Source organism: Dicentrarchus labrax, unplaced genomic scaffold (assembly GCF_905237075.1).
Source record: "Dicentrarchus labrax unplaced genomic scaffold, dlabrax2021, whole genome shotgun sequence".
NCBI classification, from domain to species: Eukaryota; Metazoa; Chordata; class Actinopteri; family Moronidae; genus Dicentrarchus; species Dicentrarchus labrax.
The window spans coordinates 17,534,325-17,559,642 of record NW_026136703.1 but is presented as its reverse complement, the minus strand read 5'-3'; the positions used below and the strand labels follow the sequence as shown (position 1 = coordinate 17,559,642).

Sequence of the window (25,318 nt, the reverse complement as noted above, 5' to 3'; positions counted from 1 at the left end):
TCACTTCCGTCAACTCTCAGGAGCTAAGTTAGTTTGTAAACGCTGAACGAGAGACATGTTTTAATAGCTGCCCTTGAACTTTGGAACAGATTTCGCTCTCAGATGTGACACGAAGGAAGGAACATGGGCAGAAAGATGCGGGCTGTTAAGTGAACGTTTATGGTGAGTAAATAAAGAAGTCTCCAGCTAATGTCCTGTCAGTATGCTAATGGAGCTAAGCTAACTGAAAGGACAGCCTCATAATATAAGGCTCAGGACATTTAACGTTATCTATCAGGTCGAACGGAAATAATACGTGTTTGTATAAGTAGTGTGTTTGCATGAAGTGCATTCAGAGAACATACAAGTATGGTAGTATACTATTATGGTTAGGAAGAGGTGGTCACTGGTTTAATCTAGAACAGGGTTGAAATTCACTATCCTGGAAGGTAAAATACCACCTGAACAAAATACATATTTCATACTTTTTATATAGGTATATATATATATTTGTGTTTTCTGAATTTATTTACTTGCAGAGAATATTTGTGTAAGAAAAAAGTAACATTTTGTTCAGGCATCTCTATGGAAGCAAAGAGGCTCTAAGGATTTGAATCATTTAAACAACCATGGATGTATAATGGAGAATGGAAACAACTGTAAAATGTTTCATTGTTTTCATATTGTAAATCCATACCTCTGCCCAAAGATCATTTTAAGTTGCACAATTTCAACTTGATTCTTCTGAATGTATTTTTAAGGCTTCGCAAAGAAAATGTAAGTGTCCCATGTGAAAATGCAAGTTTATCAAATTCTATTGGTTATTTTATGTTTTAATCAGAAACGCAGGCACCAAAAAAGATTAAAAAATTCAAGTCACATGACCCAAGAAACTTCAGATGAGCAACTGGAACCACAGACACGGACCTCCTTGATGTATATATTGACAGTTTCTCTCTGCAGTTTTCCAAATCTTTCCCAAACTTTTCAAGGCAGCTAATATATAGCTATGATATATAAGAATATATATTTACTCTAGACTCAAAGCTGACAGATGAGTAGGGACATGTTGTCAAGTTGTAATTTATCTATCGATACAGACTTATAATTCATCCCACTTCTTTTCTGCAGCCTGTTTTGACGACTCTACATACTATCCAGTCATGGCGGGGATCCTCCAAAGAACATTAAAACTGAGGGCAGCTCTCAGACATGTGAGCCCCCATAGCACCTTCTTCTCTACAGCCACAGTCGGACATTCACCTGTGGACCGCCGCAGTCCATTTCTTCCCACCACCTCGTTGCAGTTTGGAGTCTGCTGTCGAAAGCTGCAAGCTGGGGCAGATAGGCCGTCCCCCGCTGCAGCCCCAGAGAGGCTGCCTTTCTCCAGAGTAACTCCGGAAGATGTAGCCTTCTTCAGGAAGATCCTACCCGGCAGAACCATCACCGACCCGGACCTGCTGGAGTCAAATAATGTGGATTGGCTGAAGTCAGTGAGAGGTGATGACTAGAAATGAATTTATCTCATTCCACTTACACACACTTACATTCACTGATGTTAATGTCTTCTATTCATACATCTTCTGCAGGTTCCAGTGAAGTGTTGCTGAGACCTCAAACAACAGAGGATGTTTCTCAAATTCTCAAGTAAAGAACAAGTAGTGGGTGGAAAGACAACTACACAAGTCAGGGGTTTATAAGGTAGTTAAAGTCGTTGTTTTTCCCCTTTCTTCTGTAGGTATTGTAACAGTCGGAACTTGGCGGTGAACCCTCAAGGAGGAAACACTGGGCTGGTTGGGGGCAGTGTGCCGGTTTATGATGAGATCATCCTCTCCACTGCCCTCATGAACAACATCCTGACCTTTGATAGTATCTCTGGTAAGTCTTAAAAAACAAAAGTTTCACCTTTTCAAAAGAAAAAGTGTCTTTTACTTACAGCATATTTGACTAGTCCTTAGAGTTTATTTTCTCCATCTGTCAGGAATTCTGACCTGTCAGGCAGGTTGTGTCTTGGAGAACTTGTCTCTTTATCTGGAGGAGAGAGACTACATAATGCCACTTGATCTGGGGGCAAAAGGCAGTTGCCACATTGGGGGAAACGTGGCCACTAATGCAGGTGGACTCCGGCTGCTGCGATACGGCTCCTTACGCGGGACTGTGCTGGGTCTGGAAGCGGTGAGTGGAGTAAACAAGTGTGGATCTTTGATCATTTTCACAGAGGATATGCGTGAGATGTTACGATTCTGATGATAACGGATAAAAGCACTGATCTAATGTTTGTATGTTTATATATTTATATGTATATGTGGCATGTACAGGTGTTGGCAGATGGGCAAGTGCTGAACTGCTTGGCCAAGCTGCGGAAAGATAATACAGGATATGACCTCAAACAGCTCTTCATAGGGTCAGAGGGCACACTGGGAGTTATCACCGCTGTGTCCATCCTTTGTCCACGCAAACCCAAATCTGTTAATGTGGTTTTTCTTGGTAGGAACGGCTGCTTAATCTATCTCTATCCTACTGCACTTTTGACATTATTATTGGCTAATCACAATCACAGTTTAGTTATGAGTTTGTTCATAAATTAGCTGATATCTGATTTTATTCTCTTCCATTTGTAGGTTGTGAGACCTTTGAGCAGCTGCTGAAGACGTTTCAGCTCTGTAAAGGCATGCTGGGAGAGATTCTGTCAGCCTACGAATTTCTGGACAGTGAATGTATGAGGCTGCTGAATACACACCTCAAACTACCCAATCCCATCTCTGGTAGGCACACACGCGCATGCACACACAATTAGTTTAGAAGACAAATAAACAGGCAGACATGCCAAACTCTGCCCTCCATCTTGCAGATTGTCCCTTCTACGTCGTCATAGAAACATCTGGATCTGACCCAACGCATGATGGGGAGAAACTTCACAATTTCTTAGACGAGGCGATGACATCGTCATTGGTTACTGATGGGACTGTGGCAACTGAAGACTCAAAAATAAAGGTGGTGTTTCTGATCTTTCGAAGAGTCCACATAAATACCAAAAGCAGAGCAAAAGTATTTTTATGTGTAGCCAAATCTTGCACCACAGCACCAAACCTGTGGCTGAAAATAGTCCCCAACAAATACGCAATCTAACCCTCTTTGAGTAGTGTTTTCTAAAAACAACAATGAATCAGGGGACCTTGGTTTAGATGCAAATGATGATGCTGCAGTCAACAGTCAACCTTTCCATTCCCACCTTTTTTCAGGCTCTGTGGTCGATGCGTGAACGTGTCACGGAGGCGCTGACTCATGATGGCTTCACTTACAAGTATGACATCTCACTTCCGGTGGAGCGGATCTACCAGCTGGTGACAGACATGAGGGAGCACCTGGGGGACCGGGCCAAGAGTGTGGTGGGATATGGACACGTAGGTAAGACCAGAAGATGAAAAGACATGAATGTCTGGTAGCATGAGATATGATTTCTTCGTAATGCTTTGATTACTTTACCCACAACAGCTCAATCTACATAATACCAAGATTTTCACTGCATCTCTTTCCGTCTGTCCTTTTAGGAGACGGAAACCTCCACTTGAACGTCACCTCTCCAACCAAAGACCCCGCTCTCCTCGCTGCCATCGAGCCCTTTGTCTACGAGTGGACGGCCAGCTGTCACGGCAGTATCAGCGCAGAGCACGGACTGGGCCTGAAGAAGAGGAACTACATCTACTACAGTAAACCCAGCCAGGCTGTGGCTCTGATGGGTAATATCAAGGCCATGCTGGATCCAAAGGGCATCCTCAACCCGTACAAGACTTTACCAGATGACCTGAAATGACCCACAATGTCTCTTTGCTATGGGTGCTATATACAGAGCTGATGCAGGAGCTCTATTTTCACTACAAGCTTATTACCACATGTTTATGGCTGCTGATGCCCTTTCCTTTGATACCTTTTTCACACATTGAGTGCAGAGCAGCAGGTTTTGCAGGCATTTGCCAGGCAAGCCGCAAACACCAATGTCTCAAAAGCTGTAAAAGGGAGTTTCACTGTCATCTGCACAAAGCAGTACTTTCAGAATGACATCCACGTTGGACAAGCTGCTGACTTTGTTCCGTAGCAGTCTCTTATCAACTACCTCTGCTGCTCACTTAAAGAGTAGCCTCAGTCTGATCCAGTCCTTATTCCATCCAGCAAGTAGATTAGATTTTAAATGAAGGACACTTTGTATTATAGATGAAAAGCACAGAACATATTTTCTGGTATTGCTGAGAGGAAGTGAGTCGAACGATAATGATTGACATCTTCAGTCCTTGTGCCTACTAGTTGTCACTAGGGGGCAAACAGAAAATCAAAGAGTGAGTAGTGTCTGGATATGTAGTGTAAGGTCTTGTGCCTTTTTAAAAGGTTACAATCTGTAATGTGTGGACAGCCTGGGTAGTAGAGTTCATCATTTGAATGACTGTAATGAAATGAGGATTCCTGATTCCAGCACTGCAGGGAAATCACTTACCGGCTGCAGATTGAAGCTTTAAAGGAAAGGTTCACAGTTTTTTGTGCCCATATTAACATTAAAACAGACATTGCCTGCTGTTTTCATTCCTCCTGTGCGTACATTGCTCTGGGAGTGGAGGAGAGTGGAGCTAAAAGAGTGAATTCTGTTCTGAAAGATACTCACTTGAGTTATTAAACTCAGTCTGCTGAAGCTTCATAGCAACTTCAGCTAGTTTGGAAAATATTTTTAACGCAGAAAGAGGACTTTTAGGAAGGGATCTCTTTATTACCAGTATGAACAGAAGGGATGATTACAGCAAAAACCTGCTTCAGTGTTCATATGGAGACCTCGTTGTTGTTTTAAAGGACTTATACTGTAAAACTGTATTTGTATCAGTACTCTCAGTTGCCATTTTATTAGGTACACTAAGCTAAAACTAATGCAGTCTAATAAAACCATCCTCTACTTATGAACATTATGTTGTTTTTGGTTGAACTGGTTTTTACGTGATGATTGAACTTTGTGATCATCAGTTGTGCTGTTGAATTGTATTATATAAAGAGGTTTTTCTTTTATTAATATAATATAAAGACCTGTCAGTATAACGCAATACAACTAAAAAGCACCACAAACTGCAGCCTCCAAATTGATCATACAGTTGAATTAACACTGGACTGTGTATTGGCAAGAATGTGGTGATACGAAACGTTTCATAATACAGGAGTTACGATTTAGTATAATACGATATATTACAATACTGTAAGCAAAACGATTTTTTTTTAAATGTAACTTTAGGAAAACGGTCATAGTATAAAGGACACCATTTGCACAAAATCTGCATAGAGGCTCTCAGTTTACAAAAATCAATTGATGAAACAAAACATCATGATACGATATTTTCTTACACCCCTATGAATTCATTTTAGCTGCTGTTATCAAGTGAACTTGCAACTGAAACCATAACACGTGCTGGCTAATCATTAGGCAAGAGTGCAGTAAATGTTTTATTACATATAAAAAAGACAAAGCAACAGTTTTTTTCCAAAACAAACCCAGCATTTGTGAACAAATTCATTTGTAACCGCACACCTAGGCAACTTCATCTGTTTGAAATGAATCTTGAATAAAACACTTTCCAAATGAAGACGGAGTGTTTTTTTTGTTATTCAGGCAACTTGTACAGTGTGGCAAGATGGGAGATGAGTGAGGCCCACCTCGTTACAGAAAACGACTCCAGCTCCAATATCTTTAAAAAAAAAAAGTCAGCTCTACCACAAACAGGTTGATCCTCTCTTCCTGCGCAGAAGACATTTTTTTAAAACCAGCCACAGTGAGTTTATGAAGGTTGCCAGGAAGAGAAGATCAATTCATTTCATATTCTTATTATAAGATACAGACTAATGCCTTTTGGCAGGTACTTACTGTGTGTGTTTTTTCCATACAACAATCAAGCTCAGCGGGAACAATTTCCTATTTTTCTCCTATTTCTCAACAACTCATTTCCTACTAGCTCCAATAATGACAATATGGGTACAGAAAGTCCAGTAGAGTAAATGCTTATATATGTATACAGTCAGTTTCACGCACCGTCGTACAGTCAGTGTACATCAGTCTTACATATCCTCAGTAGTGTGGTTGCAGTGGAGATTTAATACATAAATATCATACTATTTTTAAAAAGTTTAAAAACAATTTGGATTCTATTGGCTCTTTTCCTTTTGTAAGTCAACATATTTTTGTGTTTAGTAGTGTGTGTGTGTGTGTGTGTGTGTGTGTGTGTGTGTGTGTGTGTGTGTGTGTGTGTGTGTGTGTGTGTGTGTGTGTGTGTGTGTGTGTGTGTGTGTGTGTGTGGCGATAGTTGGCATGTTCTAATAAAGCTAAATGAGTGAAACATTTGTGATTGTCTATGGGCAGAATGCCTCGACTGCATGCCACGATCACTGGCTTGGGATCAGAAATTGAATTGTAAGAGACTCTCATTATGTAGCGTTTTGTGTGTGTGTGTGTGAGCAGTCTTAAATGGGCATTAAAGCATTGGGATCAACTTGCCATCCAAGTTCGTCACACTCAGTAACTGTCTACAGTTCAGGTCAGTGCGAACACATTGGCGACAGGCTTGTGTCCTGTAGCGAAGGCTGGCTTATTCAGACAGGACTGTTCCAAACGTCTGTGTGGGCTTCAAGTCAGAGAGAGGGATGTCGGTGGAAGGCAGCCACAGTGAAAGTGAGAGAGCAAGAGAAGGATGAGACTGGATGACACTTGAACAACTGTTTCCTCTGGTCCTCTGTCCGTCCCTCTTATTGCCCTTTCTCCTTTAACGAACACTGGGCTCTTCTCTATGCCGATCCCTGACAACAGGCAGCTGCCTCTGAGGCTCCTCTCCCCCTCACGACTCCTTGCCCTTTTCCAGAGAGCTGTGAATCTTGTCCAGGGTTTTCTTGATGCGCAGGGCTGTCAGCCTGGCGGAAGGGTTCTGGTACCAACACTCCTTCATCAGTTTCACCAGAGCGGAGAGAGTCTGAGAGAGAAACACATGATGTGAAATGAAAAGGAGTGTCGCCCACAGTCAGAGGAAACTCTGCGATCAATGTGACTGCGAGAGCTTTTGGATGTGTAAGGAAATTCTGGGTGCTGGCAGAGTACCAATCTCTCTTGCCTTGTTTAGCATTTTACTGTAAGGATGTAACGCATCATAACAAGCTAACAAAAGTACAAAATATCTGTATCTCGAACCATCCCAATACTTAGGTCAACAATACACCATCTGGAACAACTTATAAAGCGAGAGAAGGCAGGGAGATCAACACCCTGCCCGACATTTTATCAGTAATCAAAGTGATTTTCCCCTCTTACATTGTTTAGTTTTTTTTATCACTGGTTCTTAAACTATGGTACATGTACCACTGGTGATACGTGAGCTGCCTCTAGTGGTATGTGGAGAAATCTCTGAAGTGAATTGAAAAGTATATACTATCAAGTCTCGCATTTCCTGTAATATTTCGATTCAATATCTGCCTGTTACATAGACGCGTTCATACGTCCATGATTAGTTAGGAGTTAAAACGTGATGGTAACAAACCTTACAGACACCAAAAGCACTCTCAAAGCAGGTCAATAGTTATCACCATAGTCATAAAATAATTTTAAAAAGTACAACTTTTAATTTAGATAGCTTTAAACATTTTGCAGATCGTTGCCTAACTTTTAAGGTCTTACATGTGCTTGCCCCTCCCCCACTGAGCCAGTTCATAAAGTAGAAGGATAGCAGCAGTAGAGCAACAAGGGCAACTACCAGAGGACCGTGTTGTACAATACAGATGTAGAAAGTTTGGGCAAACAGTGTCCTCAGAGCCGCCCACTATTGGAATAGTCAGCCATTAGTAATCTAACCACCTCATCTCTGGCCCTGCCTTTACATAATCTCACTGTTTTTATTTATCTCTGTCACTTTTGTAATCTACTAATGTATTATATTATTAAAGCACTAATTTGTTGTAACCTGACCAGGGACTATTGATGAAAATTAGCTTATTAGCTAACCCTGGCACATTTACATGGAAGTCCAATTCATTTAAAATTGTATTTAAAAAAAAAAAAATGAATGGTTTCAAAAACACTGCAATTGTGTCTCCAAACGGGAACTATTTGGAAGAGAAGTGTGCACCAAGACTTCCCCTTTTCCATAAACACATTAGATCCGGTTCTTGAACTGGTTCTTTTTAGGATTCAAAAATAAATAATCTCCTTATTAGGATAAACTAGACTCCTTTTTGAATTGTCCGTAGGCTACTGTATTTTAACATCTGTCATAATGGTGGAATTTAGAGAGCCTAATATATTCTGAAGAAACACTGGTTTAGATCCTACAAGTCCTGATAATGCCTAATATTATAATCTAATATTACATAAGAAAAAAGGGAATTATTAAAAGTAGTCCCACTTTGTACACACACTCAGATTTATCCTGGCTCCCAGGTTGGTAACTACCATCTTACCGTCACACATGCAACACTGCTTAGTCACCAGACACTGAAACCCCAGTGAGTACTTACTACCTTTTAAAGATGTTTTTGAAACGCAAGTGGCCCGTTTTTTTGAAGCTGACCAAACATTCTGACACCCCAGAGGACCGTGAATGATCATTCCTTTAACAGGATTAGATAGTAAAATACTCACAGGATCAGAGAACCAACGGTTAGGAATGAAAGGCCTCTGCTGTTCCACACACACCACCTTCCTCATGTCCTCAAAGCTCGGGTCATTTGGCACCTGATCGTAGAACGGAGGCTTGTACTCCTCAACAATACCTGGAAAGTCAAAGTGAGAAGAGAGAAATTATTGCAAAAAACTGGAGCAAGAGGATAAACTATTGTCCCAAAGTCAATATGAACATACAATAATGATGCTGTCTATTTTATTTGTGCTGATAAATAAGAAGAATACAGAATTAGAGGTGGTTGTTTATGATGTTACAGTCCTAAGAATGCCCTAAATGCAAGACACTCACCATTGCTGTATGTGCGTCTTGCTATCTCCCACAGCACCAGCCCGAAGGCCCAGATGTCCACTCTCTTGTAGGCATCAAAGCAGTCCGTCTGTATGGTCTCGTCCAGCACTTCGGGTGCCATGTAACGCTTGGTGCCAACCTTTGGGTTGTTGCCCACATCCAGCAGGTTGTCTGCCTGGGAGTGGGTCACAGCCAGCCCTGTAACATGCAGTTACGTACACCATTATAGGAGACACACATGAATGCCCACCAGGTAACAGATGGACAGATACAGACATATTGTGCAAAAGACTGATAAAAGAACAGACAGCCAACCAGTGTACACAATGCTAGTTTCCAAACATTTACAAATTGCCCAGAAGAAATAGATGCAGTCAACATATCTGTTTGATAAACAGAAGGTATTTTGATGTGAAGTGTCAAAACAATGTTTGCTTACAATCAAGACTCCACAAGATACGTGACAAATCAAACCTTTCTATTATCTAATCCTTCTGTAATCTTTGTTAAGAGTAGAGAAAGAATATCAGCAATGCAATAAAAATACATTTTATAAAAAGGGAATAATGTAACTATATTGTCCTGTTAGTGGTCATAAAACACTGGGCTGAGGACATGAAGGGTCTGAAAACCCAAAGACTAACAGATAAATATTAGTCGTAGATGAAAATAAAAACACTGGATCACTGACTGACCGAGGTCTGCGATGCAGCAGCGCAGCTCCTTTGTGACCAGGATGTTTTTGCTCTTCAGGTCCCGGTGCGCGATGGCCGGTTTCCCCTCTGTGCCGAAGATCTCCGTGTGCAGGTGCACTAGGCCGCAAGCTATTGACGCCGCCATCGCCAAGCCCTCCGACGTCTCCACGGCAACTCGCTGCAAGTAGTCATAAAGGGAACCGTTCTCGTGGTAATGGGTGATGAGCCACAGCTGGGTGCTGGAGTTGCGGGAAGTCATGTCAGACGCCATGAAGCCTGGTAGGACAGACAGACAGAACAACACAACAGATGAGAAATAAGTGTAAACTGTGTATAATTTATACCTTGTTAGTCAAGTTTCTCTTGCATGGATCACATTTGTTACACACTTACACATTTATTTATTATTTCAAACATAAAGGTGTTAAGACTCAAGAATGCTGAGATTAAAAAAGACAAGGAAACCCCCCTGCCACATGCACTCAGCTGTCAAAGAAACATTTATTTCAAGAGATTTTGATAAAACGTGTTTCTCTACAACAACAGCTATATCACAACTATGTTCTTGGTAACGATGCTAAAACCATAATTTCGGACAGGAATGTGGAAATCCTCCTTTCCCCCTTTTGCACCAACTGGTCTGCAAAATCTAACATTTTATTGTTTAACACACTCACCCAGTATGTTTTCATGTCTTAGCAGCACTGTATTGTAGATCTCTGTCTCTCTGAACCAGGACTTCTCGTCTCTTGAGGAGAAGATTTTTACAGCCACGTTCTCGCCCTGCCACTGGCCCCGCCACACCTCCCCGTACCTTCCCTTGCCTGTAAAAGAGAGATGAGGAGAAGGAGAAATTGAGTGACGGCTGCACAGGAAGACAGAAAAGGGAATATACAGACACATGAGTTTTAAAAAGGTGATCGCTGTCTTGAAAAGTGCTTTTAGGGTATTTTTACATTATTTTATGGCTACATTCATGCTGCAGCTGAAGGAACTGAGTCTGATTTGTCTGACACAGATCTGATGTTTCCACATCAACAGCACAAAGCCACATTTTTCCAATTCCAAACTGGCACACACTGTACTGTATGATATAGTGGTACAAAACAGGATCCCAAGGCATGTGACCTACATACTTTCATCTGAACACTCAAATTGAAATTTGTTGTTGCCCCGACAACGAGCAAATCTTACATCAACAACTTGAGACAAGTGTCGTAACTTCAAGAACAACACAAAGAACCGAAAGACAAACACACGTCTTGTGTTTTGACAGTTCATTTCACAAAAATGATTTGACCTTTTATTGTTACTCTCAAATTGCTTTCAGATATGTATCAGAAGTCATTCCAAAAACTGTGCTCAACAGCAAACGGAGACTAAGCTTACGCAAGACTTAACTAACTGAATGTCCTCAGTAAGGCTCTAAATAAATTAATCAATCCAGCCTTGTGATGGGTTATACGTACCTACACACTCCATCAGACTGATCTGCCTGGCCACAGTTCTCTGGACAAGGAAGGGAAGACCTGAACCACTGCCTGATGTACACGAGTGGTCCAGCAGATCCTAAAGACAAAGACATATATCTGATTATCTTTAGAAGGAGCATACATGAACATACATGAACATACATGAAAATGGTTATGACATTGTTTCAACAAGAACCTCTTATTCTTACCGCTAAAGTGCTGTCTCCGACATTGGAGGTGATGAGGCCGTCTATGGCTCCCTGCTCTGTGTCAAACTCCTGCAGCCTCTGCAGACGGCCGTGGTGGAGCCTCCTGCAGGCCAAAACTGACACTACAGACAGCAGAGCCAGAACCACCACCGGACCAAGCACAAAGAGGGCCAAGGTCTCTACGCGATACCGGACCGGCTCACCTTCTGGGGCTGTAAGCAAGCAAGAGTAGAAAAGTAACCAATACAGAGCGGTGAAAATGGAAAAATTAGATACAGAATACAATAACTCTATTTGACAATGCCCTTCCTTGCTAAAATGAAGCATGATATTATCTAATATCTACCAGTTGGAAGCAGAGACATCAGCGAACTCATGTTGGTGTTGCTGTTGCACATGTCCAGTGAGCAGCAGAAAATGGCCTGATGGAAGGACGGAGCCGTGAAGCAATGTAAAAGGATTTTATCCGTCCCATTCAGGCAGCCGCGCTCAAACGCCACCCCGCCGCTGCTGACTGTGACAGAGGAGAAGCAACGTGTACCGCGGCACTGGGTGGGCTGGAGGCATTTAGGGCCATCACACAGACACACCAACTGTCCATCTGTGGAAGAGATGATATGAGTTCACAATACACTCATGCCGTTTCGCATTCGCGGTGCATAGAAACACGTAGCCGCTGTTGATTTATTTCAGGCAGCGAGCCAACAGACAGACTTCAGTTTCACCAACTTTCTCGCTCAAACTCAAACTAGCGAGCTGCCCATCTGGCAAAACATAACACTAAAAGACGGACGAGCAGCAATGGGCACTCGGGATGCCCTGTAGCAGTTGTCAGCAGGAGGCTGGGACTTCTACTGCACACAAAATTAAGGCTTTAATATCCATAAATGATTACTAGAATGGTCAAATAACAAATCCTCCACAAAACACTACTCATTGTGAAACTGCATTTTTTCTGTAAGCCGGTCTGGCAGTGGAGATTCATAACTGTTAAACATCTGTTGCAAAATGGAGTTTGGCTGGATGGGACAGCCAGAACGGTGCTTTTGGAGGTTATATGCATCACATCTGGCTCCAGCACCACTCTTGACACAAGTGCCATAAGGCTGCAGGTGCATCAAGTAACACATAAGTGCATAGCAAAGGGCAATAGTTGTTTGAGAGAGATGAAGAGAGGCTGGTACTCTCGGAGGAGGTTGGTCGTCAATATTTTTTAAGACAGAGGAATTCTGTTTTTGATTTCTGGAGAGCTAATTAGTTGTTGCAATGATTTCTAGCAAGCTGTTATGTTATCGTGGCATTGCCAAATGGTTAAACTACATGGCAATTATGACACCTGTATCTAGTATCACCTACATGGTAAAAATGCCACAACATCTGCATGCATCTTAAACCTCAGCTTAGCTTTAAATCATCACTCTGAGCTCAAAGGACTTTTACAACAGAGACAGGCAATGGCTACCCTTTTCTTACCAGCCATATATTTGTCACTCATCATCATTTGAGTGCACAGTAAGAAGAGACAACAAAACGAGACGCATCGCAGTTTGATGGCAGTAAACCATAAAGAGGAGAGACAGTACCTGAGCCCTCAGCTGATATCTGCAGGGTCTGCAGCAGGAGCAGCAGAAGGACGTGGACACCGCAACGATCCATGTTTCAGTGCACTGACAGAGGGGGGAAGAGGAGCCAGAGAGAGTTCAAATGAGTACAAGCTTGCAAAGAGGATAATTACATTTACCCCGTCTATGTATTCTGATGATCCCTGCCAAGGCTTCAGACAGAAAGGAAGCATCAACTTATAATGGCTGAACGCAAAGAGTCCTCTGTTTGTCTTTGTCAAAGCTTTATTTAATACACATTACTGATTATAGAATAACCTGCAGCTATTTCAAAGACAACCACCTGGAATTTAATTACACTATTAGTTTAACCAGTCAAATGTCTTTACCTTGACGTAATATAATCAAGCGGTTACTTCTTAAGTTGTTGATTAACACGCTAATTGCTTACTACTGGCTTTAAAAGGCAACATTTGCTCTGCTGTTCCTCCGCAGGCTAACGGAAGTTACATTGACAACAAACAATAACACAACTCCGCAAGCAAGCTAACACCTTACATTTCAATGTCACAGCCCGTGGTAATGGCGTAAATCACGCGAGCAAGCAAAAGCTATCAGCAAACGTCTTCCTTCACGGACTGTAAAGCCTGTTTGTTTGCTGTAGCTAACAGGCCATTAACAAGCGGGTTTATTGGCCGACCACAGGCGCCTCGGAGGCGCCAGTCAGACAGACGGCTGCCCGATGCTGCCGTTAGCCCCAGCGAGGCTAAGCTAGCTTGCACAGCACAAAGCGCAGCCCGGGCGAGGACTGTCAACACACACACACACACACACACACACACACACACACACACACACACACACACACAACCTACCTGGCACACGGGAAACACAGCCTCTAACTCATTCTGTGGTGTTTTCTTGTGTGTCCTATATTAAAGGTGTTTTTTTTTTTAGCGATGTAAAGAAGAAGAAGAAGAAGAAGAAGAAGAAGAAGAAGAAGAAGAAAAGCAGGACCACAGCCCAGCCCACCTACTGCCAGCCACACGTGACGTCACCAAAACATTATCACCAAGGTGCATTGTGGGGCGGAGGAGTCCTCCAACAGGTCGGGTAGGCGAAAATAACCATAACATCAGGGAGATATTAATGCAGTGGGCTTTATATGGCTGTTCATTGGGAACTAACCCTCTGTGCTCATTTTAAATACTGGCACTTTATTATTTTGGTAAATGTTGTATTATTACTTATTTAACAGAATATACGTCCAGTGGTGGAAGAAGTATTCAAATGCTTATTAAAATGTAATTAAAGTTGCTAGTGTAAGTTCTGCACTCAAAATCTTATTCAAGTATAAGTACAGAAGTTTTAGCTAAATATATGCCTATCTAAAGTAACATATTATAAATTAAAGGGGTATTGCACTATGCTGGAAGAGTATGAATGCACCATTATTGAGTGTGTGGATAAAGGAGCTTTTCTTTGGTCTGGACTAGCCTACATCGCAAAGGGCAAGACTTTGTTCAGTTGTAGGAGCCTTACATTAATATAAATAAAGACATAAACTTAAGCTTTTCCTGAAAATACTATTTTGTGTTGTGTGTGTGTGTGTGTGACTGTGTAATGTATGTTTTTATAGTGTTAAACTGTTCGGATGTTCAAAACAAGAAAAAGACAATAAAAATATTGTGGGGGAAAAATAATAAATTAAAAGTATTCATTTGGCAGAATGACCCATTTCAGTGAAAATTTAAAAAGCATTAAATGAAAGTGTAAGTAGAGTAAGTACTATAAGTAAAGTACAAGTACCTCAGTGTTGTATAAGTGCAGTACTTGTGTAGTTACTTTGCACCATTGCTAAAGGTTTTACATTTTTAATCCCTGAGTTTGAGTTTTATCTTATCTTGAGTTTTATTTTGAAAGTTAATTCATGATGATGATATGAATAGTATGTGAAATGTATGTGCAGAGAGAAGAAAAAAGGCAACGAATGAACATTCATACTGTCAAAAACAACTAAACTACTACAACATTATAAGTACATACGTATAAAAGTATTAACTTTTATACTTAGCTACATATTAAAATATGGGACATTCTCTTATAAGTGTGTAAGTTTAACATATTACATATTTTGCAAATTTACATACAAATATATTTTTACATTGTTGTATAGCTAGAATTTGAAACCCACTATCATAAAAAAGATGTCATTAATTACTTCATATGTAACTCACTCTGTAGTCTAAAGATAGATTTAGAGGAGGAGTGGTGTATGAGCACGTCCCCTCCAAATACAAACTGTATGACTCAGACAACTTTAACAGCATCAGAGAGAAGTCATTGAACATCCTGTGATATTGACTAAATCATACTGTCATCTTACAGTCCAGTTTATGTGCTTAAGCATTCACTTGTCAATCTAATGTCACATAAATAGCTTCAAAGACATTTAGAAACAACACAGACAGACAATAAAGCATCCAGGAACAATTACTGGTTAAAGAAACTGTCAATAAAGTTTAGTTTCCCCATATAAGAAATTTGTTTAATAACTTCCAAAGAGGATTGTTAGTTTGATAAAACTCATATAATTGGTCAGTTTATAATTAATAATGTACTAACTTCAGCTAATAATCTCTCTTGTATTTTGTGCATTTGTGTACTTACTTACTTTTGATGACTACATTTCTGTTGAATTAATTTTTTTTGACACCTTAGTCACTGTCATTCTCTGTTACAGCTCCATAAAGTCTGTGGTGAAGCTAAATTTAGATCAATGCTTGATTCATCAATCCGAGTGTTTTGTCATATGAGCCTCTCACAGTTTATTCTGAGGGTCAACTTGAATTTTTTTTACTGTGGTTTACTGTTTGCATGACAGATAAACCCTTCACCTTTGAAGAAGAGATAATTAACCTGGAACATAATATATACTCATGAATAAGTAAAATATATGCCAGGTGTTCTAATACCAAAAGTCATCATATGCTGATTTATTTACATGCGAAGAAACAAAGAAAGAATATATATATATATATCCTGGAGTGTTTAATAGCAGACGAACCCCCATCATGCCTGAAACAAAGACCCCCTTCACTAATATAAGACATTAATGCACTTTTGTGAAATTAAACATGAGCTTTTTGGTGGAAAGAGCAGAGGCGCTGTATCACACATCACATGCCATATAACTGACTTTGTGAGGCTGTTGTTTAGATTGTTGTCAAAAGTTAGATGAGACAAGCTTAATAGCTTCCTTGGGCTGTTTGCCTTCACTGGAAATCTTGAAAAAGTGCATATAATTGCTTTAAAAAGACCCTCTGTGCTTAAAAACGAGGTTCTCCATGCATCTTCCAGCAGTACGCAGGTGAATCAGGTGCTTCTCAGTTTGAGGATATCAAACTTCCAAGGGGAAAAAAGGGACTGGAGCTCACTGACTGATTTGCAGCCTTTAATTGCGCAAACAGATGAAAGTCCAAGTGACCCTCTGTGCTTCCTTGTCCCTTCACCCAAGCATGTTGAGGATCAGATACCTCATCCTGCCCCCTTAAAAAGCTCTCCTGCTCCAAAAAACAAAGATTACCCTTCATCTCCCGTGCAGTCATGCTTATACATCATTACACAACACTGCAACTAAAAGGTGCACTAGAAGATGAATGATTTTACTCATCTACAAACTCTACCTGTTTAGATTTATTTACTTCTCGGGTGGCTCCGATCACATATCACTGTATGTGTGTGCAAAGAGAGTGAAAAGGGAGAATTGTATCAAGTAGCCGGTATGTTTTCCCTCCACTGGATCTCGTGGCTGCGAACAATAGCCAGTGCTGTTTGTTCTTGCTTACCTGGTGCTTTAGTCTCCAGTGAGTCGGAGCAAGACCCAGCCGGTATCTATTCTCCACGAACACAGCTCCAGCACAGAGACACATTGTCCACAGCTTTTTTAATTAAAGACCCCGGGTCAACACTGTGTGCCAGGTGACCTGAACTGCTCCGAGTCTACGTGTGTCCACCACTATCCTTTCCACTGGGGATAAGTCTCAGTGGATAATTGAAGGGGGAAATGCTATACTATATCATGAGATGGAGGAAGGATTATCTACTGGGCACTTTGACTTAAGAGGCGGGGGATAGAGGAATAATGTAATGTTTTCTTCTTTCTACATCCAGTCTACCTGCCTCATTCTCCCACCTTTTACCCCTCCTTCTCTCTTTCTGTCTCAGGACCAGGTTATATGAGAGGGAGGGGGTACCCGAGTGACTCTTTTTTCAATGAAATCCACCTGCTCTTCATCTCTCTTGTATTAGTGAGATTGTCCCAAGCAGGTTTCCTACCAGAGCCGACATGGAGCGTCCAGAGAGAAGGCTGCCTGTAGCTTTCCTCCTGCTTCTGCCTCTTCTGTCTGTCAGCTGTGTCTCCAATCCAAGAACTATAGGTACGTCCAAAAGAATGTTCAATTTATATATACTATATACTATATATACTATTTCTTACTTTGATGTTTAAAGTAATGTTTTAAAATATGGAGTTTTCTTAACACCTTCACAGATACCGCGTGTGTGCTCTTCTACAGGGAAATTTGCATTTACTTTTCACTTAATTTACAGTCTCCTGGTGTGTATTGTCTGACGCTGAGGAGCAGAAGTGTCTGGATTTGGCCGGGAACGCTACATCTCAGAATATAAGAGGGACTTTGCAATGTGTCCGTGGCCTGAACACCAGAGATTGTATTGACAAAATCAAGGTATTTGAAGAAACAGGATGGGAAAGTGGATTTTCTAGTCTGCATTACTTAATTTATTACTCAAATTCCAAAAGAAAATGAGAGATTTTGGTGGTGGAAAGTAATAGGCTGAAATATTACACATGATCTTCAGCAGTTCTTCTGGACCATTTTGTTTGACACCATCTCAGTATGTCCACATCTTCATTAATTGGCCACATTTAGCTTTTTGATAAATATCTGTAATTTAAGTTGTAATTCCGATAGCAGATCCATCAGATACTTGTCATTTGAAATAATTTTCAGCTGCACCAGTCAAATAAAACAAGCTTGTGTTGTGCACGATGTTGTGCATTAGTCATCTGACATGGAGAAAATATATGTGTTTTTGTCAGAATGGGACAGCAGATGCAGCCTCCATGACTGCAGATGACATCTATGCTGCTGGCCTCTGCCATGGCCTAGAGCTGGCTGCAGGAGAGTCCCACAACAGAGTGGGTAAGTCACAGGTTTCTGCCTTTCAGCAGGTAGACACTGAAGCCTCAGCAGCTTCACTAATGTATGTCACTGAATGTAAAGTCATGGTTATACCCAAATATGTTGGAATCTGCATATCTTGCAACATAACTTCCGCTTGCTAGAGCCCCATATATACAGATGCATTATTCTTTGTATCTTTATTAATAATTTTTTTTCCTTTTTTCCCATGCTCCCCCGATCTAAAAAATGACTCCCAATTGCTTTTTCCACCTGTCCCAATCCCTCCCTCCAGATGGTATTAGCTACTACGTGGTAGCGATGGCACGTCGCTCGTCCTCAGACCTGTCCCTGCTGGAGATGCACGAGCGTAGCTCCTGTCACCCCGGCATACGCACCACGGTGGGGTGGACTGTTCCTATTGGCTATCTGGTCAACACTTCTCAGATCAGCGTGGGGGAGCAGTGCAACTTTCCCAGAGGTGAGACAGAGATGCATGGGGCGGGGGGGAGGTTGAAGCAGGAAAGGTGTATAAGTGGATGTGTGTGTGTGTGTGTGTATGTATGTGTGGAAGCTTTAAGGTTCAGAGAGGGTAAGCAGTGATGTGGAATGAAGAGTGAAGGGATTGAGAGGACTGGAGGTAAGAGGAGAAGAGTCAGTTAGAGAACAGTGCATCTGTCTCTGTAAATGTGTGTGCGTGTGTGTGTGTGTGTCTGTGTGTGGAGGGGGGTAACGATGAACAGAAGGACACATTGGAAGGTCGTAATTTCTGCAAGAGAGGAAAAGGAAGTAAGATTGAGCAGATGAATATCTTTTAAAGGATATGGCTGGGGATATTTATCCTATTTTTCTTATTGTTCACAAATGAGTCTGATATGTCTTCTTAAAAACACATAAATGAACCACAGTGCTGCACTAGGTGACATGTTCCTATAATATGATAAACATGGACACTGTAGTTTATTTTGAATCAATCTCACATACACCGTCTTGCTACTGTGAATACTCAGAGAACCAATTCTGTAGCAGGAAAGAATTCCTCATTAATACAGCAGTATTGTCCTAAAAAAAATTACTCAACCTTTTAAAGAATTAAACATATTTATATATAAATACATATATATACACACACACACAAACATGACCAACCAAAGTTCCATCTTTAGTAAGAACAAATGTCTAGTCTGAATGCCACAGACTAGACAGTATTGAAAAGTATTGACAGATAAACTACCTCTCTTTTCATAGAATTTGTTGACAATAAGGTATAGAAAAGTGTAGAAAAATGCCAAATTGCTTTTCCAAATTTGCTGCTACTTATTCTTTTGTAACGTTGGTATTATTGTTAATTATACGATGGTCTGGGTGAATACTTAATTCTGATTGCCTGCTGAGTGTCTTTGAATTCCTGATATAAGACACCTTCTAAGTAGTTCCTGTGAAACTGTCTGTGTGCTGTTCTAAATTCATGTTGGTTGGCTTCCCATCATCCATTAATTCCATATAATGGACACCTTGTTGGGCATTATCTCTTACAGATACATCAACACTACAAAAATAGGATAAACAACCCTAGAAGACAGTTACCAAATAACAGTTAAAAATCCTGCATGTAATTTAATTAAGGATACAAATTTGCAACCTTTTCTTACAAATAGACCCACTAATGCAACTAAGGATTATTTTAATTATCAATTAATCAACAATTATTCTTTCAATTAATCAATTAACAATTAAATAAAGATGTCTTTAAATTGCCTTTTTTTCTCCAACTGACAATCCAAAGATATTCAGTTTTATATCATAAAATAAGAAAAACAGCAAATCTACACAAGTTAGAAGCTAAAACTAATGAATGTTAATTGATCATCAAAATAGTCGCTGATTTATTTTGTGTTAACTGATTATGTAATCAGTAATTAAATCAAGTGTTGCAGCTTGAACACCTCACTTTGACACCACACGTGTATAAAATATACTTAATATAATTTATCATAATTCTTGGGGGAGTGCAGAATAAGTTAGACGTGGCTAATTGGTGACCTAAATAAAAAAAGAACTATCCTCCTTCAACCTTTTCCCCCTTCTTCCTCTAACTTCCTCAATTCTTTGTCTTTTCCACCAGCCGTTGGCAACTTCTTTGGTTACAGCTGCGTGCCCGGTGTTAAGGACCCCCGGCACGACCCCAGAGGCAACAACCCCAAGAACCTGTGCGAGGCCTGTATAGGAGACGAGAACGACAGACACATCTGTGCCAGCAACCACAGAGAGAGGCACTACGGAGAGGCAGGGGCACTGAGGTACCACACTGATGCAAAGAACGTGGGAAATAATACACTAATGGCACCCAGAGGTGGAGTAGATATCATGACCCCTGCCTCTGTGTCTCCGCTATTTTATATCTATTTCAGCCTCTCCATTAAGGAAAAATAGTGAGCTCTGAAAAAAAAAAGCTTATACAGTGATGAGGGTAATAATACAGTAATGAATGTGTACCCTTGTGAGTCTTTTTAGGGTGTGTTCAAAGCAGAAAAATCGAAAAGCATTAAATCATTAAAACAGTTTGCAAACAGATCAAAATAACAAGAGAACAAACACCTTGCATGATTTCTTGTGTGCTGCGATTTCTTTTCACTCATTGTGTTATAATTGTGACAATATAACAAAATGTTAAAATGACATAATTTCATTCCTGTATATATTTCTTTGTGTCACAGTGCAGCAGTGCTCAGTAAAATGGCCTTTGGCATATTAGTAAGTGTGTTTGAGATGAGAATAAAAGGGCTTCGGGAGCTGCTTTCAATTCTTGAACAATAGGCGGCAGAGGGAGTTTAATTATGGTCTCAAGAGTCATGCTGTTACAATAACACATTCCCAAGTGTGCTGTTTTCCACTTTATTCATGTTTTGATCTTTTTATAGATTAAATGTGTCTGATTATAAATGTCTCTTTTTCTTTCAGGTGTGTGGCGGAGAACCTCGGCGACGTGGCCTTTGTCAAACACACCACGGTTTTTGACAATTTGGATGGTCAGTGTTAATGTGGCATTTTAGAGACTACACAACTGGTTATATAATGATATCATTTTAGAATTTAAATGATTTATGGTGAGGTTACTTCAGGCCAGCAGAGTGCTAGTCCCTGCCAAGACACAGGATGTCAGTGTTTCACAATGTTTCTCATAAGAGTAATATTCACAGTGTGTGAAATCCACAATACAATGAACATATTACACTGAAATTATATGGTATATGATATCTGTGTGTGTTTGTGAGACAGACACAGATGAAGAGAGAGATGGATAACAGTCAGATTAAACGAGAAATAAGTGAGAAAGGGAAAGAAACAGATATCATACAGACAGTGGTTCAGACATTTTTGTCCAGCGAAGAAATGGCCTAATTCTCTGTTTGCTGCATCTGCTCCTCCGCTTTGGGCAACATCCAAAATTAATGGTGATCATTATCGCAGTCACGCTACACAGACTCTGCTGGTACAGCCGAGAAGGAGCAGTTTGACACCAGCTCTACAAACACTGTAGCTGTTTAACGAAGCATACTTTCTCATATGGTTCAGAAATGTCCGGAGTCACACCAATTAACGGAGGTCAAAATAACACAGAAGGCCTGTACTGTTGGCTAGGGAAGGAGAAAGTAGTTTCAAGGGGGGTTTATTTTTTGCCTCTAATTATTTGCTTGGCTAAATGGGGCTGTGTTTGCTTTTTAAATTCTTCGGTGTGAAATAGTCAAAATATAAAGTCAACATTCAGGTTCAGCCCCAAAAGAGAAAAAAAAAAACAATTAAAAAAATGTGTTGTCAAATCAAAACTTATTGGAGTAACAGGCTGTTAGGTGACCTAGTTGACGACAGAAATAATACACGTGATGAAGTTAGCATCGCCCTGGTTGCTTCAACAAAAAGTCAGTGGGATTTTTCCATTGGATTATTGCAGAAAATAAGTGGCAAACAAAAGTTTATGATGTCTGTTCAGCAAGATAAGCTTCACCACTTTTATGATTTTTGACTCGTTAATGCTAGAACATTACCGTTTGGCTTCACCACAGTCTCATGACTTCATGACTTCATGACTTCCAACTTGTAATTAGATCTTGGCATTAAGATCTGGAAACCAAACCAAATAAAGAGCAGGCCAGAGCCGCTAATGTTAGCCTAAACTCTGCATCTTGGCTTCCAGACAGTGGAGGTATCAGTCTTAAGCAGATATCTTTCTAACTGTAACCCCAGAAAATAATGTAGTTACCTTATAACATGTCCCCTGCCTTTGGAGATAAGATTACTAAAGGTGGTAAGCTACAGTAACTCAGGCATGCTAACGTATGCAGTTTATATCTGGGCAAATTAACACGCTGTGTAATGACGGGAGCTTCATGTTAATTTTTGAGGACGTGCACGACCAATGGCAAGTCTCTCTCCGGCATGACGTGTTTATTCTTGTATTTTTGGTTTTGGAAAGGCCAAAAAAAAAAAAAGACACCACTCTCAAACCTTAGAGACATAGCATGCACTTACTTACGCATTTTTTTTAATGAAAAAAGGTAAGAACCAGGAGTCCTGGGCCCTGGATCTGGAGCTGGAGGACCTGAAGCTGTTGTGCCCAGATGGAACTGAGGCGGGTCTGGATGAGTATGAACGATGCCACCTGGCAGCCGTCCCTGCTAATGCTGTGGTGGTGCGCATGGAAGACAAGTGTCGTGTCTGGAAGTACCTGGAACGTTTACAGGTGGATGCGGACATAAAATGCATCAGCTCTGTGTGTGTGTGTGTGTGTGTTTGTGTGTGTGTGTGTGTGTGTTGTTCCCCCGATATGTGTGTTTATATCTCTCTCATATCTCCGTGGAGTCTGTGTTATCGATCAGAGCGTCTCATAACGCAGGTCTCTGCTAAACTGTCATCCTTCTTCCTTACTGAGTATGTGTGTGGGAGATGCCAGGATGACTGATACATCCTGTGCGGATCCCCTGGCTACACACACACAAACACTAACCAAAACAAACACACACGTACGAAGAGCACGCCAACGCACATCCATGCATGCCCTCATGCATTAAGTCCTGTCATACACCTTCTCTCTCCTGCAGAATGTGTTTGGCAACGCAACCGAGGGTTTCAGCCTGTTCAGCTCGGCAGGCTATGGCGAATCCGATCTGCTCTTCAGTGATGCCACCCACCACCTGCAGAGGGTTCTGGGTAGCTACACCTCTTGGCTGGGCCCCACTTACACCACCATGCTGCAAGCCTTCGAGTGTGAGGGTGAGTGTGTTTTTGCTTCTGTGTTTATGTGGATCTGCTGATGAAAAACGGGTGGCTAAGTGGATGGAGGAGTGTGTTCTTCTTTGTGTGTGTGTGTGTGTATCCACTGCAGCTGTTCTCATTATTGCGCTTTCTCTCCAACAGGCTTCTGCTGATGGAACAGGAGGAAGACATCCAGCGCATCAACTTCCACCCCATCCCTGAGTCTCCGTCTTCCCGCTCTGCCTTCCCTCCCTGCCATATGTATCCCTCTGCCACTCCAACTTGCCATCTCTCACGCTTTTCGCTTTGCTTTTTGTGTCACGTTTTCTCCCTGCATTTCACTGCCCCTGCTTTGTTATTATATCCTTGTCCTCCTGCAACCTAGTACTTCCTCTAGTGTGCTGGCTGGCAGGGTAGGACATCGCTAAGAAGGGATAATCAGCTAATACAAGATTTCAGGAAAAACGTCCCTGAAATTGAGCTTAGGTTTAAAAAGGATGCTGGAAAGAAAGGGTAGGAAATAGAAAAGAATAGGGATAGAAATAACAATAACATAGAAAAGATGTGCAGGTTAATGAGTGTTGTGGTTCGTATGTTATTGACAGATTTTGAAAAGAGGATTTTGATTTTAGTGGAATTACCCCCTTAAACATGAAACGTCTCCCCCAATATTGATTTATACATACAAACAAAGTCTTGTTAAATGTTCCTACCCTGTGTGTTTGCTGGGAAATGATGTCTTCTTGTTGCATTACTCTAAGCTTCAGTACCACCCATATACCCACCTCCCCCCCAACCCTCCTCCCACAGGGTCTGTCTCTGGCACTGAACAACTGGGTGCTATTAACTTTGAGCTTAGAAGTCTCAGTTACTGTATGTGTGTGTGTCTATGTGTGTGTATACACTTTTTCCCACAGCCATTATTGCCCTAATTGGAAGTCTGGCATATCATACTGTTTGTGTGTGAGTGAGAAGAAGTGTGTGTATGTGCATGTCTGTGTACGTTTATGTGCCTATGTGTTAGGGTGTTGATAGGATTGCTGCTTTCCCATGGCTTGTATAGCTTACGACTTTGGATCACTGCTTTCTCACGTCTGGTATAGTGGACCAGAGCATGCCAGCTCACAGTGTATTGTTACACTATACAGTTAGGAGAAACTGGATTAGGGCTTTGGGTTGTCTCCAGTGACCCCTGAGTAAGCCGGTTTTTTTTAAAAGCTTTGATAATTTTCTTATCTGTGACAACATTTGCATAACCCAAAACTCCCAAAATGTGCACTCCAAACCCTACTTTGTCTGTCCTGCTTCAACACATTAAGGAATATGTGGACTCTTCTACAATTTATCATTTATACTTTGAGATTGCTACCTATAGTGAGATGTTGATAACGATAGAAGGTAAGCGTTGCTAACAAGAGGATGTTCGAGGATGGTGTTACAAGCAGAAATTAGTCAGTGCAGTGTGTCATATTATCAAAGAATTGTCATGAAGGAGAGAATTACCAAATTAATGTGCTATGAAGAAACAGCGATTGTCAAAAAAATCCAGAGGATCATTTATTTTTCTGACATGTTTAAGGAACTGTAATTAAAGAGTCACGGTTAAATCACCAACCTTACTTGACCTACGGAATCATGTACTGTAAAACGTGTAACAGACTGTAATTCTGGGCTTTACTTGTCATCTCCACTTTTATTATTTCTTTCACATTATACACCACAGAGCTCGGCAATAAACTGATAAACCGGATGAAGTTCTCCTCGTCAAACTGTGTTTTTTGACCTCATCGTGCTGGAAGAAATCCTGCGAGTCAGAACTAGTGCAATAGATACAAATACAGGAATGTATCTGCAGTACTTTGCTCAGGCGACGGCAGGTTTTGGCAGGGACTTTTTGAAATAAAATAAAGTCACATTTCATCTCCTGTAGCCCCAAGTGTGATTGTGCAAGATGAAAGACGCCACG

General features: G+C 41.0%; 3 protein-coding genes across 5 annotated transcripts; 2 read left to right on the top strand and 1 right to left on the bottom strand.

Annotated features, from left to right (window-relative positions):
• Positions 1 to 5,594, top strand: d2hgdh (D-2-hydroxyglutarate dehydrogenase). Its single transcript, XM_051388764.1, has 10 exons — positions 1 to 162; positions 1,111 to 1,479; positions 1,569 to 1,626; positions 1,718 to 1,857; positions 1,961 to 2,154; positions 2,298 to 2,466; positions 2,601 to 2,744; positions 2,831 to 2,973; positions 3,222 to 3,387; positions 3,531 to 5,594. Exons 2-10 carry the CDS (start codon positions 1,143 to 1,145, stop codon positions 3,791 to 3,793), a joined length of 1,614 nt encoding a protein of 537 aa, XP_051244724.1. The 5' UTR covers positions 1 to 162; positions 1,111 to 1,142; the 3' UTR covers positions 3,794 to 5,594.
• acvr1l (activin A receptor, type 1 like) lies at positions 5,442 to 13,924 on the bottom strand. 2 transcript variants are annotated; one of them, XM_051388774.1, is made up of 10 exons: positions 13,771 to 13,924; positions 12,917 to 13,000; positions 11,680 to 11,934; positions 11,334 to 11,545; positions 11,122 to 11,221; positions 10,330 to 10,476; positions 9,653 to 9,928; positions 8,958 to 9,155; positions 8,627 to 8,757; positions 5,442 to 6,968 (listed from the first exon to the last, which is right to left on the bottom strand). In XM_051388774.1, the coding sequence occupies exons 2-10, from the start codon at positions 12,987 to 12,989 to the stop codon at positions 6,837 to 6,839; spliced, it is 1,524 nt and encodes a 507-aa protein (XP_051244734.1). In that variant the 5' UTR covers positions 12,990 to 13,000; positions 13,771 to 13,924; the 3' UTR covers positions 5,442 to 6,836. The 2 variants fall into 2 exon arrangements, with proteins under 2 accessions (XP_051244734.1, XP_051244742.1); XM_051388782.1 differs by lacking the exon at positions 13,771 to 13,924 and adding an exon at positions 13,454 to 13,683.
• otomp (otolith matrix protein) lies at positions 13,918 to 25,102 on the top strand. Of its 2 annotated transcripts, none has more exons than XM_051388816.1 (10): positions 13,918 to 14,008; positions 17,207 to 17,334; positions 17,507 to 17,643; positions 18,018 to 18,120; positions 18,395 to 18,580; positions 20,225 to 20,399; positions 21,061 to 21,128; positions 22,656 to 22,840; positions 23,199 to 23,370; positions 23,515 to 25,102. In XM_051388816.1, exons 2-10 carry the CDS (start codon positions 17,244 to 17,246, stop codon positions 23,523 to 23,525), a joined length of 1,128 nt encoding a protein of 375 aa, XP_051244776.1. In that variant the 5' UTR covers positions 13,918 to 14,008; positions 17,207 to 17,243; the 3' UTR covers positions 23,526 to 25,102. The 2 variants fall into 2 exon arrangements, with proteins under 2 accessions (XP_051244776.1, XP_051244769.1); XM_051388809.1 differs by having other exon boundaries at positions 13,920 to 14,008; positions 17,123 to 17,334.
• The last annotated feature ends 216 nt before the right edge of the window (positions 25,103 to 25,318 follow it).